The following is an 18,594-nucleotide window of genomic DNA, read 5'->3' as shown; positions in this document are numbered from 1 at the left end:
GGACTACTCAACTGGTGCAGCACCGTTTGCAGACTGGGGCTTTTGGTGGGCTCAGCAGGGCAGAGACAGCCTGGACAATTCCTATTGGCTTTGGAAAGCCAATAGAATTAGACTCTATTCAAGAGAGTCTATTCTATTGGCTTTCGAAAGCCAATAGAATAAAAGGGAGTAGCACAGCTAAGGAAAAGGGGAAAAAAAATGGCGGACTGCGTTGTTTGGCGACCCCCGTGAAATGGTCGTTCGACCCCAAATGGGGTCCCGACCCACAGGTTGAGAACCATTGTACTAAATCATACATCGCATGTACATTAATAATATAAAATATTAGACATATTCAATTGTCGGTTTTGAGTTCTGGGCCCCGGCTTAGAACAATAGGTTCTTTCCTCTTTTTCAGTTTAGTTAAGTTTTCCTGGCTAGCCATTTCCTCTTACAGCTGTTTTTTTATAGCTTGTCTTCGTCCTTTCCTGCTCTAAGACCCAGCTAATTTTTGCCTACGTATTTATTTTACGTCCTGCCTTTATGCTCTCCTTTCCTGTGTCCCAGCCATTCTAGTTTTGGGTACGCTTGTTTGTCTTGTAAGTTTCCACTGCAGCAAATTCAGTTTTGAAATTTCTTTTTCAATATTCAATTTTGAAGACCTTTCGTTTACGTCTGTCATCCTGGTGATCAGCCCAAAGTCACCTAGCTGGCTTTCATGCCTAAGGTAGGACTTGAACTCACAGCCTCTGGTGATTGGCCCAAAGTCACCCAGCCAGATTTCATGCCTAAGGCGGGACTAGAACTCACCCAGCTTTCATGGCTTCCTTCCTGGAGGCTTCTGAATGACCCCAGCGAGAAGCCAGTTTCTAGTCATCATCGGCCTCCTCAACCCCACACCCTTCTAGGATTGATGATGTTACCTAGTTGGGTAATGAAACATCTGCAAGAAGAGCACCAAGATCAGAGAGCACCACCAAGAACCCCACAGTCGTCTTCTTCTTCTTCTTCTTCTTCTTCTTCTTCTTCTTCTTCTTCTTCTTCTTCTTCTTCTTCTTCTTCTTCTTCTTCTTCTTCTTCTTCTTCTTCTTCCTCCTCTTCCTCCTCCTCCTCCTCCTCCTCCTCCTCCTCCTCCTCTTCTTCTACTACTACTACTACTACTACTACTTCTACATCTATTTCTACTTCTTCTTCTGCCATATCCGTTATTGGACGTTGGCAATCATGTTGGCGATCCTGTTTTTATCAGCAGCTGCACAAAAAAGTGCTGCTGAGTTTTGTCCAAACCAGTCCCTTAGATTTTGAAGCCATAATGTTCTTCTTCTGCCTGGACCTCGTTTGCCTTCAATCTTTCCCTGGAGGATTAAATGGAGTATGCCGTATTTTTCTGGGTGTCGCATCACATGTCCGAAATATTCTAATTTTTGTTTTTTAATTGTTTTGATGATTTCCCTTGGCTTTCCCAGGCAGCTTATCACCTCCTCATTTCTGATCTTGTCAACCCAGCTTCTACGTAACAGCCACCTGTCAATCCACATTTCAAATGCTTCTAGTCTCTTCAGGTGGCCTTCTGTCAGAGACCAGCTCTCTACTCCATAGAGCAGGATAGGAAAAATACAGCATCTGACAAGCCTGATGCCTTAAGTGCCCGCAAACCGGTAGTAGAGCAAATACCGTCCTTATCTGGAACCTCAACCCCAGTGATCCAGTGGCCCAGCCTGGCTGACTTGGGCAGTGCCAGGATGAAGAAGGAAAAAACCCCCCACAGAATTTATTTTCTTATCTATTAAATTTATTTTCTGCTCACTTTGAGGTAACTCTGGGCAGCTTACAATATTAAAAGATAAGATACGATAACCTTTGCGGTCATTTTTTTTTTTTACTGTGGGCACACTTGGCACATATTAAAAATGAAATTCCTGAAAGATAAAACTATATACACAAATGGTTACAAAAATATAAACGTACGAATGTACAACATACAGAAGGGGGCTGTATATTATATTGTATTGTATTGTATTGTATTGTATTGTATTGTTATGTTATGTTATATTATATTATATTATATTATATTATATTACTATATTGTTTTCTCGTTCTTCTCTCCCATTTTTTTTTCTTTTTTCTTTTCTCTTCTTTTCTTTCTTTTTTTTGGGTGTGTCTTCTTCTTTACTTACTTTTTTAGACATGAAAAATAGATCTAAATCCTTAAATGTAATAAACCTTGAGAAAATCTTAACCAGTAAGAACGTTTTGAACCTTGTAGGGAAAACACATTTAAATAAGAATTGTCAATGGGATTTATGAGGAGGCAACCAAGATGATCGGAGAGAAAAGTAGCACGATCTTGACATGATGATTCTTATCGGTAGAAATTTTAGAGAAATCTTTGTATTGAATTGTTGTATTGAAATTTTAGAGAAATCTTTGTATTGTTGTAAGACTTGTATTCATTTAAAGTTGGCAATATCGTTGGAAGAAGAGAAAATCAAGCAAAGCTATTAGGTGGACTTTGGAATATAGAAACTGATTGTTCGTGATTATTTTGCAAATATAAGCCCAGAGAACAAGCTGTTGATCAAATATTAAGGTGTTTATGCTAAAAAAAAATCAATAAAATATATTTTTTAAAAAAGAAGAAGAAGGGGGTTGAAAAGGCCTTCTGTACGTGGACAGGGGGTGTCTGGCATTTGGAAGAGGGGGGGTCCTCACAGGTTGGTATCCCTCTGCAGCCCCCCCCCCTGTTGACCCCATCTCCCCTTGCCTTGCAGGCTCTGCCCTTGGTGGGATTCCAGTTTCAAAAAGTGGGCAAAAAGCCACAGCTGTCGCTGGTGTGGGAACCGCAGAGCACGGAGCAGGATGCCCCACGGCAGGTAATGTTGGCCCTCGCCCACTCCCCACCCTCACCCCACTGTTCACCTGGGTCTCCTGCCCTCAGCTTTGCCCTCAGCCAGCCCCTGATGCCATCCAAAAACTACTGGCAGAGTTGGTCGGAGAACATGGTTTCCTGGGTCACACGACGCATCGGTGTGAATTCGGCTGCCAAGCTTTGGGTTGAGGTCTTCTCCATCTCTGATGATGATGATGATGATGATGATGATTTGGGTTGAGGTCTTCCTCCATCTCTGATGATGATGATGATTTGGGTTGAGGTCTTCCTCCATCTCTGATGATGATGATGATTTGAGTTGAGGTCTTCCTCCATCTCTGATGATGATGATGATGATTTGGGTTGAGGTCTTCCTCCATCTCTGATGATGATGATGATGATTTGGGTTGAGGTCTTCCTCCATCTCTGATGATGATGATTTGGGTTGAGGTCTTCCTCCATCTCTGATGATGATGATGATGATGATTTGGGTTGAGGTCTTCCTCCATCTCTGATGATGATGATTTGGGTTGAGATCTTCCTCCATCTCTGATGATGATGATGATGATGATTTGGGTTGAGGTCTTCCTCCATCTCTGATGATGATGATTTGGGTTGAGGTCTTCCTCCATCTCTGATGATGATGATGATGATGATGATGATGATGATTTGGGTTGAGGTCTTCCTCCATCTCTGATGATGATGATGATGATTTGGGTTGAGGTCTTCCTCCATCTCTGATGATGATGATGATTTGGGTTGAAGTCTTCCTCCATCTCTGATGATGATGATGATTTGGGTTGAAGTCTTCCTCCATCTCTGATGATGATGATGATGATGATGATAATAATAATAAAGTTGGAAGGGGATCACATGGACCCTGGGGGACGCTGCAACCACCATAAAGACACGCCAGTTGCCAAGCGCCTGAATTTTTGATCACGTGACCGCGGGGGATGCTACAAGGGCCGTCCGTTTGAAAAACGTGTGGAGGTCATCTAGTCCAACCCCCTGCTCAGGCAGGAAACCCTATATCATTTCAGACAAATGGCTGTCCAGTCTCTTCTTAAAAACCTCCAGTTTTGGAGCACCCACAATTTCCGGTGGCAAGCTGTTCCACTGATTAATTGTCCTCACTGTCAGGAAGTTTCTCCTTAATTCCAGGTTACTTCTCTCCTTGGTTAGTTTCCATCCATTGCTTCTTGTCCTGCCTTCAGGTGCTTTGGAGAAGAGCTTGACTCCCTCTTCTTTAGGGCAGCCCCTGAGAGATTGGAAGGCTGCTATCCTATCTCCCTTAATCTTTCTCTTCATTAAACTAGACCAGGGGTAGGCAACCTTGGCTCTTTTATGACTTGCGGATTTCAACTCCCAGAATTCCTAAGCCAGCATGGCTCAGCTTGGAAACCTCTCCCTTTCCCCTCAGCATGGCTGGCTCAGGAATTCTGGGAGTTGAAGTCCACGAATCATAAAAGAGCCAAGGTTGCCTACCCCTGAACTAGACATACCCAATTCCAACAACCGTTCCTCATATGTTTTAGCCTCCAGTCCTCTGATCATCTTTGTTGCTCTTCTCTGCACTCTTTCTAGACCAGTGGTGGTGAACCTATGGCACGCGTGCCACAGGTGGCACGCAGAGCCCTCTCTGCGGGCATGCGTGCCGTCGCCCCAGTCCCAGGCCTTCAGCTGAGTTTTATAAAATCTTTTCGCTTTAGGCCTCTGCCTCCATGTGCAAAAAAAAGAGGTTCAATCAATCAATCAATCAATTTCAACTTCTGGTGGGAAAAAAAAAGATCTTGGAATGTTGGAATTGATTGATTGAACTTTTTAGTCCCACCCAGTCTGCCGTTACCACCGCAGCCATGCCCACCCAATGGGCCACACCCACCCGGCACCCGCCGATACAGAAGTGGGCTTTGGGTTGCAGTTTGGGCACTCGGTCTCTAAAAGGTTCGCCGTCTCAACTTTTTTACATCGTGGTGACCAAAACTGGATGCTGTATTGATTTTTGGCTCCTTGGTAAGGTCCAGCTTTAACCACTGCGCCCCACTGCCTCTGAGCCCAGCCTTTGTCCCTTTCCTCTCCTCAAAGCCTCTGGAGCTGCGTTTCTCTTTTAAGACACAAGTGGTCCTCAATTTACAACCGTTCGCCGCTGCGCTGCAAAAAGTGACTTCGGGTTGTTTTTCACACGGACGGCCCTTGCAGCATCCCTCCGGGGCCACGTGATCAAAAATTCAGGCGCTTGGCAACTGGCGTGTCTTTATGACGGTTGCAGCGTCCCCTGGAGTCCATGTGATCCCCTTTTGTGACCTTCTGGCTCTCTCTGGGTTTGATCATTTGCCCAATTATAGCAGCACATTACACATTAACCCAAGTGGCTGTAAAATTGACAAATGTTGATATTTACCCGGAAAATAATCAGAAATAATTAACTGAACTTGCAACGTATTTTTAGAAAACGGCCATCCGGACTTTGCCTCTTTTAACGCTGATTCCAAGAGGGCTGATCGGGACAGAAAGCTGAAGCGATGCCAGGAAAAAGGACGGCCCCGTTTGCTCGGGAAATGAGATATTTTTATGCTTTGTAACGTGACTTACAATGTGACGGTTCAAAGTTACGACAACACTGGGGAAAAAAGGGTTTCCTGCCTGAGCAAGGGGTTGGACTAGATGAGCTCCAAGGTCCCTTCCAACTTTATTATTATTATTATTATTATTATTAACCGTTTTTCATGGCAGCATCCCCACGGTCACGTGATTTACATCTGGATGCTTGACAGCTGATTCATATTTATGACGGTCACAGCGTCCCTGGGTCACACGATCCCCTTTTGTGGCCTTCTGACTAGCAAAGTCAATGGGGGAAGCTGGATTCACTTAACGACCGTGTGACTAACTTAATAACTGCAACGATTCACTTAACAACTGGGTCGAGAAAAGTCGCAAAATGGGCCAAAACGTCCTTTAACAAACGTCTTCACTTAGCAACATAAATTTTGGGCGTAAGTCGAGGACCTACCTGTACAAGTAGCGGGGATCGTCCACGCAGCCAAGTGAGAGGGATTCAGGACAGATGAAAACAAAATCTTCAGATGGTTGCCCACTTAGATATATAAGGAACGGTTGCTGGAATTGGATACATCTAGACCAGGGGTGGACAACCTTGGCTCTTTTATGACTCATGGACTTCAACTCCCAGAATTCCTGAGCCAGCTATGCTGAGGGGAAAGGGAGAAGTTTCCAAGCTGAGCCATGCTGGCTCTGGAATTCTGGGAGTTGAAGTCCACGAGTTATGAAGGGGCCATAGTTCCCCCATGCTGGCTCAGGAATTCTGGGAGTTGAAGTCCGCGAGTTATGAAGGGGCTATATTTCTCCATGCTGGCTCAGGAATTCTGGGAGTTGAAGTCCATGAGTCATGAAGGGGCCACAGTTTCCCCATGCTGGCTCTGGAATTCTGGGAGTTGAAGTCCACGAGTTATGAAGGGGCCATAGTTCCCCCATGCTGGCTCAGGAATTCTGGGAGTTGAAGTCCGCGAGTTATGAAGGGGCTATATTTCTCCATGCTGGCTCAGGAATTCTGGGAGTTGAAGTCCATGAGTCATGAAGGGGCCACAGTTTCCCCATGCTGGCTCAGGAATTCTGGGAGTTGAAGTCCACCAGTCATAAAAGAGCCAAGGTTGCCTACCCCTGGCCTAATCTAATGAAGAGAAGGACGAGGGGGGACATGATAGCAGTCTTCCAATATCTCAGGGGCTGCCCCAAAGAAGAGGGAGTCAAGCGCCTCCAAAGCGCCTGAAGGCAGGACAAGAAGCAACGGGTGGAAACTAACCAAGGAGAAAAGCAACTTAGAACTAAGGAGAAACTTCCTGACAGTTGGAACAATTAACCAGTGGAACAACCTGCCTCCAGAAGCGGTGAATGCTCCAACACTGGAAGTTTTTAAGAAGAGATTGGACAGCCATTTGTCTGAAATGGTATATGGGGTTTCCTGCCTGAGCAGGGGGTTGGACTAGATGACCTCCAAGGTCCCTTATTATTATTATTAGGTATTCCTTGACTTAACCACCGTTTGTTTAGTGACTATTCAAAGTTACCAAGGGCACTGGAAAAAAAAAGTGACTTAAAATTTCTCTTGCTAAGCGAGACAGCTGTTAAGTGAAATTTGCCCCTTTTTATGACCTTTCTTGCCACAATCGTTAAGCAAATCACTGCGGTTGTTAAGTTAGTCACATGGTCATTAAGCGAATCTGGCTTCCCCGCGGATTTTGATTGTAAGAAGATCGCAAAAGGAAAAGGAAGAGTTGATTGAATGGAAGATAGAGCTGTTGGGGGGAGCTGTTGGGAACTGAAGAAGGAGGAGGCTGTTTAATGAACATCAATGGGTTCGTTCTTCCAAAACGACTTTAAACTAATGGTCTTTCTTATTCCAAACCGTATACACAAAAACAGAGGAAAAATTACTTAATAATAATAATAAAGTTGGAAGGGACCTTGGAGGTCATCTAGTCCAACCCCCTCCTCAGGCAGGAAACCCTAGACCATTTCAGACAAGTGACTGTCTAGTCTCTTCTTAAAAACTTCCAGTGTTGGAGCATTCACCGCTTCTGGAGGCAAGGAGTTCCACTGGTTAGTTGTTCTGACTGTCAGGAAGTTTCTCCTTAGTTCTAGGTTGCTTCTCTCCTTGATTAGTTTCTCCATCCGTTGCTCCTTGTCCTGCCTTCAGGCGCTTTGGAGAGTAGCTTGACTCCCTCTTCTCTGGGGCAGCCCCTATTGCAGGGGTAGGAAACCCAAAACACTCAAAGAGCCACTTGGACCCGTTTCCCACCAAAAACAAAACACCGGGAGCCGCAAAACCCTTTTGATATCTAAAATGAAGATAACACTGCATATATCCTTTTTTACCTTTATTATAGGGGTGTGTGTGTGTGTGTCTGTATTTGTGTGTGTGTGTATGTAATGTGTGTATGTGTGTGTATACACATACTACATACATACACACAGGTAAAAAGGATATATGCAGTGTTATCTTCATTTTAATGTCAAAAGTGTCTCTCTCTCTCTCTCTCTCCCTCCCTCCCTCCCTCTCTATCTGCCCTTGGTCTGCCAGTCCTCTTCCCCCACTCTCTTTCTTTTTCTCTCTCTCTCTTTCCTCTCTCTCTCTCCCTCCCTCTCTCTTTCTCTTTCTCTCCCCCCCCCCTGTCCCTCTCTCCTATCTGCTGCTCACCTGGCAAGCTGGCTTCAAGCTGTTCTCCAACAAGCTCAGGGGTAAGCAACCTCGGCTCTTTTATGACTCATGGACTTCAACTCCCAGAATTCCTGAGTCAGCATAGCTGGGCTAGCTAGCTCTCTCCTGCCCTTCCTGCTTCCTGCAGAGATGTAGCAAAGGGAGGAGCTCCGCCCAATAAGCTTTTCAGATCCTTGGAGAACACTGTGAGTGCACTCTCTTTTACACACACACACACACACACACACACACACAGAGAGAGAGAGAGAGAGAGAGAGAGAGAGAGAGAGAGAGAGAGAGAGAGAGAGAGAGAGAAGCAGGGAAGCACAATTGTCTCTCTCTGTCTCCTGTCTCTCTGCAAATGGGAGAGGAGGCTGGGAGCCACAGGGTAAGGCTCAAAGAGCTGCATGCGGCTCTGGAGCCGCAGGTTGCCGACCTGTGCCCTATTGGAACACTGCTATCCTGTCACCCCTCGCCCTTCTCTTCATTAATTTTAAACAAATGGTCTTTCTTATTCGAAACAATATACACAAAAACAGAGGAGAAATTACTCGGTGATTGAAAGGCACTGACTTGGAAAGTCAGTTGGCAAAGGAAGAAAGCTAGAGTAAGACTGAAGTAAATAGAAGTTTTGACCCATTAAGTGGGACATTATACTATTAATTAGATGTTTGAATATGGTGGAGAATAGATAATTGCTAGAAATAGGAAGTATTATTATAACTAGAAAGATAAGATTTGTGATTAGAATATTAGATTTTGGTATGAGAAGGGAAACAGGAAAATGCTAAGAAGTTTGACTAAGGGAAGCTTTTGGTTACCCAAATATAACCTACTTTGGAATTATAAACAATACAGGGATTTTGAACACTGATGGGAAATTAAAATTAAAAAAAAAAGCAAAAACAGGATATTGATTGAACATATGGACGTTAAGTGCAAATGCAATTAAGATATATTTTGGTTAGGAAAGATATTTTAAACTGACATTGTTGCTATTATGAGAAAAATGTAACAAAAGATGTCGATATTCAACAGTATATTTATTAATAATAATAAAAATTGTATTTGCCTAGTGTGGGGAAAAAAGTACTAAAAAAGAAAAAAAGAAGAGAGGAAATATTTGATGGTACAATATTGGATCTAGACTGAAGAAGCTAATATAGACCGCTGAATTACTAATGGACCCAGACGACACCTTGTTTATTAAGTATTTGACTGTAAAACTCAAAAATTAATAAAATATTTATTAAAAAAAGTTCGCCAAAAGGGATCACACAACCCCTGGGGGACACTGCGACGGTCATAAATACAAGTCAGTTGCCAAGCATCTGAATTGGATCACATGCAACGGTCGTTAAGTGTGAAAATCATTCACAAATCACTTTTGTCAGGGCCGTTGTAACTTCAAACGGTCACTAAACGAATCGTACTCTGTCTCCCGCTCAAGGTCATCACCATATTCGCCTTGGTGGACGTCGTTCTGCGAGTCGACAGCGGTGCCGTGAAGTACAGCGCGGTGCTGAAGAGGCCCGGTGGCGGAGAGTGAGCAGGCCTGGCTCCCGGTTACGAATCCTGCCCATTTGGCCCCAAACCGCTAATTTTGGCAGCCTCCAGACCTGAACTCCGTGGGAAAAAGAACAGAGACTTTTAATTGAATTGAATTTTTGCAGACGGGTTTTTATTTTATCTCGGGGTTTTTAACAAAAGGGGGGGGTAAAACCAAGATGGCGGCCTCATGGCCCACATTAAAAAAAAAAACCAAAAACGATAGGGCAGGGGTCTTCAAACTTGGCCCTTTTATGACTTGTGGACTTCAACTCCCAGAATTCCTCAGCCAGGCATGCTGGCTGAGGAATTCTGGGAGTTGAAATCCACAAGTCATAAAAGGGCCAAGTTTTAAGACCCCTGCGATAAGGGCTTTGCTTGTGGATTGTGGCTGCCATCTTGATTTTTTTATTTTTTATTTTACCTTCTCCAGCAAGGAGTCACAAATAGTTTGGAAGTGTAACTCAGCCCTCTTTCCATCTTCTTTGATGATTTGGGGCTTGTTGTTGTTTTTTAATTTGAATTTGTGCCCTATCTAAACAAGAGCATCTTCCTTGTTGTATCCAGTCCGCGGGGTGCTCCCTATCGATGTAAATAATCTCTTACTCAGCTTTGTGTTTCCCCCGTGGCTTCCATCCATGGCTCGTGCGTCCGCTGGCTAAACTGGAACTTGCGATGGGAAAGGAAGCGGTGACATCTGTGATGGAGTTGTGGGTCTCTTTTTCAATGCCGCTGCTTCGCCTCTCCCAAAGCTGCAACTTTAAATCTGTTTTTTTTTTTTTTTTGCTCTAACAGCTTCTTTTCCCTGGGCAGATGAATTGTGAGAATCTGAGCATTCTGTATAAGAAAGGACACCGTCTCGCCTTTGTTCTTCCCCCCCCCCCCGAAATTCTAAATAAAGAAAAACTGGAAAACTACAATGAAATAAATTTCTGGAATCCTCCTAAAATCCGTGTTCAGTTGTGGTTTCTCTTACGGCAGCTGGTGGGGGGGGGAAACCCCCATAAGGTATAAAAACTCACTCCCTACATGTGCTCTCTCTCTTTTCTTTCAGAGCCAACTTTCTGTCTGGCTCTCCGCTTCAATAAACTGCAACCGTCTTTCTAAAGCGGTCTCCATGTTTATTTATTCCCGACTTGGACCGAACCATGAGGAAGATTTTTCTTCCAACAAGGGCTAGGCAGGAATGGATGCCAAGCTTGCTTGCTCAAAAGTACATCAGGTGAGCCTCTGTGGGAAGTGCTCTTGAACATCTTCATCAACGATTTGGACGAAGGGATAGATGGGGAACTCATCAAATTTGCAGACGACACCAAGCTGGCAGGAATAACCAACACTCCAGAAGACAGGCTTAGGATACAGGAGGATCTGGACAGACTTGAACACTGGGCACTATCTAACAAAGTGAAATTCAATGGTGAAAAAAGCAAGGTTCTACATTTAGGCAAGAAAAACCAAATGCACAAGTACAGCATAGGTGACACCATGCTCAATAGTAGTAACTGTGAGAGGGACCTCAGAGTCCTAGAAGACAATCACCTAAATATGAGCCAGCCATGTGTTGCAGCTGCCAAAAAGGCCAACACAGTGCTAGGCTGCATTAACAGAGGGATAGAATCAAAATCACATGAAGTATTAATGCCACTCTACAATGCCTTGGTAAGGCCACACTTGGAATACTGCATCCAGTTTTGGTCACCACGATGTAAAAAAGATGTTGAGACTCTAGAAAGAGTACAGAGAAGAGCAACAAAGATGATTAGGGGACTGGAGGCTAAAACAGATAAGGAACGGCTGCTGGAATTGGGTATGTCTAGTTTAACGAAGAGAAGGACAAGGGGGGACATGATAGCAGTATTCCAATATCTCAGGGGCTGCCATAAAGAAGAGAGAATCAAGCTATTTTCCAAAGCACCTGAAGGCAGGACAAGAAGCAACGGGTGGAAACTAATCAAGGAGAGAAGCAACCTAGAACTAAGGAGAAACTTCCTGACAGTGAGAACAATTAATCAGTGGAACAGCCTGCCTCCAGAAGCAGTAAATGCTCCAACACTGGAAGTTTTTAAGAAGAGACTGGACAGCCATTTGTCCAAAATGGTGTAGGGTTTCCTGCCTGAGCAGGGGGTTGGACTAGATGACTTCCAAGGTCCCTTCCAACTTTACTACTATTATATTATATAAGTCTCCACATATCTCATTCCAGAGGGCAATCGATCGATTGATTAAGTATATCATGCTGGCTCAGGAATTCTGAGAGTTGAAGTCCACAGGTCATACAGAAGCCATGGTTTGCCCATCCATGCTCTGGAGCAGTGTTTCTCAACCTCAGCAACTTTACGTTGGGTGGACTTCAACTCCCAAACGTCCCACTCTTTGCAGCCACTCTGTGACACCATCGAAATTCTAGCAAGATTGGCCCAGGATGCTGAGAGATGTCATGGCTTATCAAACGTTGGTGAGCTTCCACTTTGATATGCAGGTTCTGAGGTTTTGCTTGATAAAGAAATACAGGAAACCAGTAAAGTTGCCATCAAACTTTACGTTTTTATTCCGCTGAATAGAGACGGACTCCTCTAAATGAGAGAGGCAATGAATGACAAGAAATCCTTGTATTTATTCTTTCTAATTACATAAGCACCCGATCCAGCAAAGCTGGCACACATAGGATAAAGATTTCACCCAGTAAGTCTGCCACACTGTAAATAAGAAGGGAGAAAGCAGAAGTAGCTAAACATGTTCCCTTTTGGGTGTTTCCCTCAAGCAGACATGTCAAACGCAAGGCCCGGGGCCCGGATACGGCCCACGAAGTGGTTTCATGTGGCCTGCAAAGCCATCCTGGAAACAGTGAGGGAACAGCCCCCCGCTGCCTTGGCCCTGGCCCAGGCCGGTCAGGAGCCAATGTACAATTTTGTGGTGGCCATCTATGCTGAAACGCATTCAGTCTTAGCTCTACAAGGCCGTCTGGAAACAGCGAGGAACCAGCCCCTGCTGCGTCGGCCCCGTCCCCTGGGTACATGCTGGGGAGGTGTCCCCCTTTGTGAGGAATGAAGAAATGCATCATCGCCTGGAAGTGGCCAGCAAATGGCCCTCGCCTACTTCACATATCCGGCTTGATGATGCCAGAGACCCTCAGATCTGTCCCAGTCCTGCCCACGTCCCAGAGGCACCCTTGACACGAATGATGTAGAGCTGGCCACGCCCAGAGGCACCCTTGATGCGAATGATGTAGAGCTGGCCACGCCCACTCCATCCATGCCCACCTAGTAGGCCCCCCCACCCACCCCGAGGGCAACCTCAATGCTGATGCGGCCCTCAATGAAATTGAGTTTGACACCCCTGCCCTAAAGATATCGTATGTTCTCTGGTGGGTTAGGACATTGGGTGTTGTCCTTGCTGTCCTTTCATGACCCTGCACCCAGGACTCAAAGAGAGAAGGGCCCTCTGTGCATAGTCACAACTGATATTGTCTCCTAATTCCTGATCATCAACTTTACCTGCTTTACCTGCAAATCTTCTTACTTCCTGCCAGCCCATCTTCAGTTGGCGTCTGGAGGCCACCGGCACGAAGTAGGATAGTTCTGGGGCATAGTCAGCTCCTTCCAATTTGAAGATCGCTTCCCTTCGCACCTCAAAGAGCGACAACGCGTCTTAGGATGCTCCAGGCCAACCGCAACAGGCTCTCCTGGCAACAAACCATGGTTTGGCCGGACGTCAGAAGAAGCTGCTGAGTGGATGCATATCCCCAAAGATTTGATGCCTGGATGCTGGCATGCTTTCAAAGCTTCTATCTGCGAGTTCCTTTTCAAGTAAACAAGATTTGTGCTTGTGCCAAGACAAGGTTGAGAGGAGATACCATAGCTGTCTCCAGATTTCTGAAGAGGGTCTGGATTTGATTCTCACTTGATCCAGAGGGGAAGTCTCGAATGAGTGGGATGAAACTTTAAGAACGGAGAGTCAGATGAAACACTAGCTTCTCCAGAGGAATCCCAAAGATGCTTTTTCAGGAGGCAACTGGACTTTGTTTTTTTTCTTGGAAGACGTTTCACTTCTCATCCCAGAAGCTTCTTCAGTTCTGACTGGATGGTGGGGAATGGAAGGATCTATATTCCTTGCAGACCGCTGGTCATTTGCCTTCTTTTAGAGGGTCGTTGAGTCCACCTGGAGGTTTATCTGTGTCCTCAGGGTCACTTGAGTTGTGCAGATGGAGGTGGAGACTTCTTGGAACGGCTGAAAGGACCCATGTTGTAGACTGGAGATAGATGGTGTCATATCCCTTCCCTCTGTTGAGAGAGGGCTGTTCAGTTTTGACATAGATGACATCCAGGTGGCCTCAATGACTCTCTAAGCCAGTGGTTCTCAACCTTTTTAATGCCGCGACCCCCAACCGGTCGTAAGTCGAGGACTACTCAACCGGTCGTAAGTCGAAGACTATTCAACTGGTGCAGCACCGTTTACAGAATGGCGGGCTCAGCAGAGCAGAGACAGCCTGGACAATTCCTATTGGCTTTTGAAAGCCAATAGAATTAGACTCTGTTCAAGAGAGTCTATTCTATTGGCTTTCAAAAGCCAAATAGAATAAAACGGAGTAGTACAGCTAAGGAAAAGGGGGGGGGGGGAAATGGCGGACTGCGTTGTTTGGCAACCCCCGTGAAATGGTTGTCCGACCCCAAATGGAGTCCCGACCCACAAGTTGAGAACCACTGCTCTAAGAGCATGCAAATGACCAGCTGTCTGCAAGGAGTATAAATCCTTCCATTACCCCACCATCCCACCAGGTTGCTCCTCTCCTTGATTGGTTTCCATCTGTTGCTTCTTGTCCTGCCTTCAGGTGCTTTGGAGAAGAGGTTGACCACCCCCCCCCTTCTTTGGGGCAGCCCCTCAAATACTACAACGCTGCTATCATGTCACCCTGGTCCTTCTTTTCACTAGACTAGACATATCCAATTCCTGCAACTGTTCTTCGTGTGTTTGTACTCTTTCTAAAGTCTCAGTCACAGATTCATTATTACTGCCTAGAGGCAAAAATCTGGTTAATTAACGGTCAGCACCAAATTGGTGCTAGATAAGGGTCAATAAAATTAAAGGGGGAGGGAGGGCTGGGTTGGTGTCTGTTGTGACAAAGCAATAGTTCCAAACTGATTATATGTTTAACTCCACCTTCCAACTCTTCTCTTCTATATGGAAAGTTGTTTTTGGTCCCTCTGAATTGACCCTTTAAAAGATTTAAAAAGTTGTCCCCCCCATTCAATCCGCCAGCAGATGTTCCTCTATAGATATGCATATTCAGTGTGTGGGCACAGTTTAAGAAATGTCTGCTTTTCTTCACCACAGCTGCCTTATTTTAATGTAAATACACCAGATATGGATCTGTTGCAATTAGACTAACTCAGAGCTCCTCAACCTGAGTGACTTCAAATGGGTAGACTGCAACTCCCAGAATCCCCCAGTCAAGCCCTCAGTTTCCCAGGCAAGACACGGAGCGTGTAACCCTCTTCTCCAAAGCACCTGAAGGCTGAACAAGAAGCAACGGATGAGAACTAATCAAGGAGAGAAGCAACCTGGAACTAAGGAGAAACTTCCTGACAGTGAGAACGATTAGCCAGTGGAACCACCTGCCTCCAGAAGCAGTGAATGCTCCAACACTGGAAGTTTGTAAGAAGAGACTGGACAGCCATTTGTCTGAAATGGGATAGGGTTTCCTGCCTGAGCAGGGGGTTGGACTAGATGACCTCCAAGGGCCCTTCCAACTCTGTTTTCTGTTATCCATCCTTCCTTCCTTCCTTCCTTCCTTCCTTCCTTCCTTCCTTCCTTCCTTCCTTCCTTCCTTCCTTCCTTCCTTCCTTCCTTCCTTCCTTCCTTCCTTCTCCAACACTGGAAGTTTGTAAGAAGAGACTGGACAGCCATTTGTCCGAAATGGGATAGGGTTTCCTGCCTGAGCAGGGGGTTGGACTAGATGACCTCCAAGGGCCCTTCCAACTCTGTTTTCTGTTATCCTTCCTTCCTTCCTTCCTTCCTTCCTTCCTTCCTTCCTTCCTTCCTTCCTTCCTTCCTTCCTTCTCCAACACTGGAAGTTTTTAAGAAGAGACTGGACAACCATTTGTCTGAAATGGTATAGGGTTTCCTGCATGAGCAGGGGGTTGGACTAGATGACCTCTAAGGTCCCTCCCAACTCTGTCCTTCTGTATTTAAAAAAGTTGTCCTGTGATTCAATCAGCCAGCAGATCTTTCTCTATAGAGATGCATATTTGGTGTGTGGGCACAATTTAAGAAATGTCTGCTTTTCTTCACCACAGCTGCCTTATTTTAATGCAAATGGGGCGAGATATGCATCGGTTGCAATCAGACTAACCCAGCGCTCCTCATCCTGAGTGACTTCAAACGGGTGGACTGCAACTCCCAGAAGTCCCCTTGAGGGAATGTTCCCTACAGGGAAGAAATTAAAAGACGCTTGCTCCTGGGGAGGAAAGCTATGGCAAATCTAGACAGCATACTAAAAAGCAGAGACGTCACCCTGCCAACAAAAGTGCATGCAGTCAAGGCCATGGTTTTCCCAGTTGCAATGTATGGCTGTGAAAGTTGGACCATAAGAAAAGCTGAGCGCCAAAGAATGGAGGCCTTTGAGCTCTGGTGCTGGAGAAGACTCCTGCGAGTCCCCTGGACTGCAAAGCGATCAAACCGGTCAGTCCTAGAAGAGATCAACCCCGACTGCTCTTTAGAAGGCCAGATCCTGAAGCTGAAACTCAAATACTTTGGCCACCTAAGGAGAAGGAAGGACTCACTAGAGAAGGGACTAATACTGGGAAAGATGGAGGGCAGTAGAAGAAAGGGACGATAGAGAATGAGGTGGCTGGATGGAGTCACTGAAGCAGTAGGCGTGAGCTTAAAGCAGTGGTTCTCAACCTTTTTAATGCCGCGACCCCCAACCGGTCGTAAGTCGAGGACTACTCAACCGGTCGTAAGTCGAGGACTGCTCAACTGGTGCAGCACCGTTTGCAGAATGGGACTTTTGGCGGGCTCAGCAGGCAGAGACAGCCTGGACAATTCCTATTGGCTTTTGAAAGCCAATAGAATTAGACTCTATTCAAGAGAGTCTATTCTATTGGCTTTCAAAAGCCAATAGAATACAAGGGAGTAGCAGAGCTAAGGAAAAGGGGGGAAAAATGGCGGACTGCGTTGTTTGGCGACCCCCGTGAAATGGTCGTTTGACCCCAGATGGGGTCCTGACCCACAGGTTGAGAACCATTGGCTTAAAGGGACTCCAGAAGATGGTAGAGAAGGCCTGGAGGAACGTTGTCCATGGGGTTGCGATGGGTCGGACACGGCTTCGCAACTAACAACAACAACAACAACAACAGGGAGGAACCAAATGGGAAACTGAGGCATGGCCTGGCTCGTGCTCATCCTCTGAGCCTGCTGTTGCCGGAGTCATGAGGAAAGGAACCTTACTGGTTTGAAGTTTGCTCTCTGCACCAGATCAGAAAGCGCTGTGTTTGATTTTGGCTTCGCCGGATGCCTTGCAAATCCTGCCGGGGTCCTTTGATGACTCCGAGCAACACATGAGGGAACCGGTTGTAGCCAAATCACCAAAAGTCCATTTCAAAGCATCCCGGTTGGGAGTAGAGGTGGGTGAGCCAGGCCGAAGACAACCGGGCGCACACCACAGTGGTGAAGTTTGCAACGGGTGCGGGGGAACAAGTGTTCGTGCCCGCCCCTCCAATTGTGTGGAAGCTTGCAGGATGATGCGTGCCAGGCCAGCCCACCTGACAGGGTTGTTGTGAGGAAGCAGGGGTCTCATTGCATGAATGCTAGTCACAAACATCCCGGATGAAGCAAAACAAGGCTTCGAGAAGGCTCCCTGTGTGTTGTACACACGTTTCTTGTGTGATCTTTGCAAAAGGGATCTTGGATCCTCACAGCGTGGGGATGCTGTGGAATCTAATAAAAGAGAATCTTTGTAGCTCAGGGCTGAAATGAGGGGTTCCGAATTTGGATCACTGGGGAGGCTGCAACCGCCATAAGTGTGAAAAAACAGTCCTAAGTCCCTTTTTTCAGGGATGTCATAACTTCAAATGGCCACTAAACGAACAGCTGTAAGTCAAGGACTGCCTGTAGAGTGCAATTCTGGCCGATGCCTCTTGTTAATGGCTGAAATTTCCATCCATACGAGGTGTCTGGGTTTTGTTTTTTGTGGCTTTTCTCCTGCTGGGCCCAGCCTGGAGCCTTCACGCCTCTCGGCTTCTCCCCCCCCCCAGACGTACAGGAAGTCCTCGTCTTACAACTTTTCATTTAGTGACCAGTCAAAGTTACCAAGACATTGAAAAAAATGGCGCCTTATATGACCGTGGCGGCATTCCCCCGTGGTTCACGTGATCCAAATTCGGACTCTGGGCCACCGACTCGTATTAACGACGGTCGCCATTTCCCCCGGGGTCACGAGATCCCCTTTTGTGGCCTTCAAAGACAGCAAAGTCAAGAGGGGATCCGCTTAACGACCGTCTTGCTAACTTCGCAACCGCAGTGAAGTTAGGCTCCTGTCTCGCTTAGCAACGGAAATGTGGGGCTGGGTTGGGGGTCGTAAGCCGAGGACTTACCCCCCCTGCGATTCTGCCAGTGAACAGCCAGAGTGAAACACTCGAAGAACGACGATCGGGAAAAAGGAAGGAAACGGGATGGACCGCCAAGTGGTTCAAGCACAACAGGATAGAACTGTGTAGAATAATCCCAAATTCATTCGTTCACAATTTTGGAGAAGAAATTAAGGCCAGGGCGACGCCAGTGGAGAATGAGGACTAGGAGCTTGAAACAGGCACCTACTTGTCAGAAAGGAGAAAGGCAAAAAGGACTCCAGCCCTGGGCACGGGTCCAATGTCTTGCAGCTATATCAATACTTGCTGGTGCCAAAAGTTGTGTAACTCCTGCCCAGGTAGGACCTGGAGGGAACGAACGTGGGTGCTAATGATGTCCACGATCATCTTGC

General features: G+C 46.1%; 1 protein-coding gene across 1 annotated transcript in view; it reads left to right on the top strand.

Annotated features, from left to right (window-relative positions):
- The window catches only part of DIS3L2 (DIS3 like 3'-5' exoribonuclease 2), a 202,655-nt gene extending 192,138 nt beyond the window's left edge, over window positions 1-10,517 (top strand). Inside the window, exons 21-22 of the mRNA XM_039327402.1 lie at window positions 2,751-2,852; window positions 9,520-10,517. Of these exons, the coding sequence (XP_039183336.1) occupies window positions 2,751-2,852; window positions 9,520-9,618 (201 nt within the window). The 3' untranslated portion in view covers window positions 9,619-10,517. The remainder of the gene's footprint in view (window positions 1-2,750; window positions 2,853-9,519) is intronic.
- Window positions 10,518-18,594: the final 8,077 nt, after the last annotated feature.

The sequence above is a fragment of the Crotalus tigris genome, unplaced genomic scaffold (assembly GCF_016545835.1).
Source record: "Crotalus tigris isolate CLP2741 ecotype Arizona unplaced genomic scaffold, ASM1654583v1 scf7180000024361.1375286210:1436186, whole genome shotgun sequence".
Lineage (NCBI taxonomy): Eukaryota > Metazoa > Chordata > Lepidosauria > Squamata > Viperidae > Crotalus > Crotalus tigris.
The sequence above is the reverse complement of the archived record's forward strand: the minus strand, read 5'-3'. Positions and strand labels throughout refer to the sequence as shown.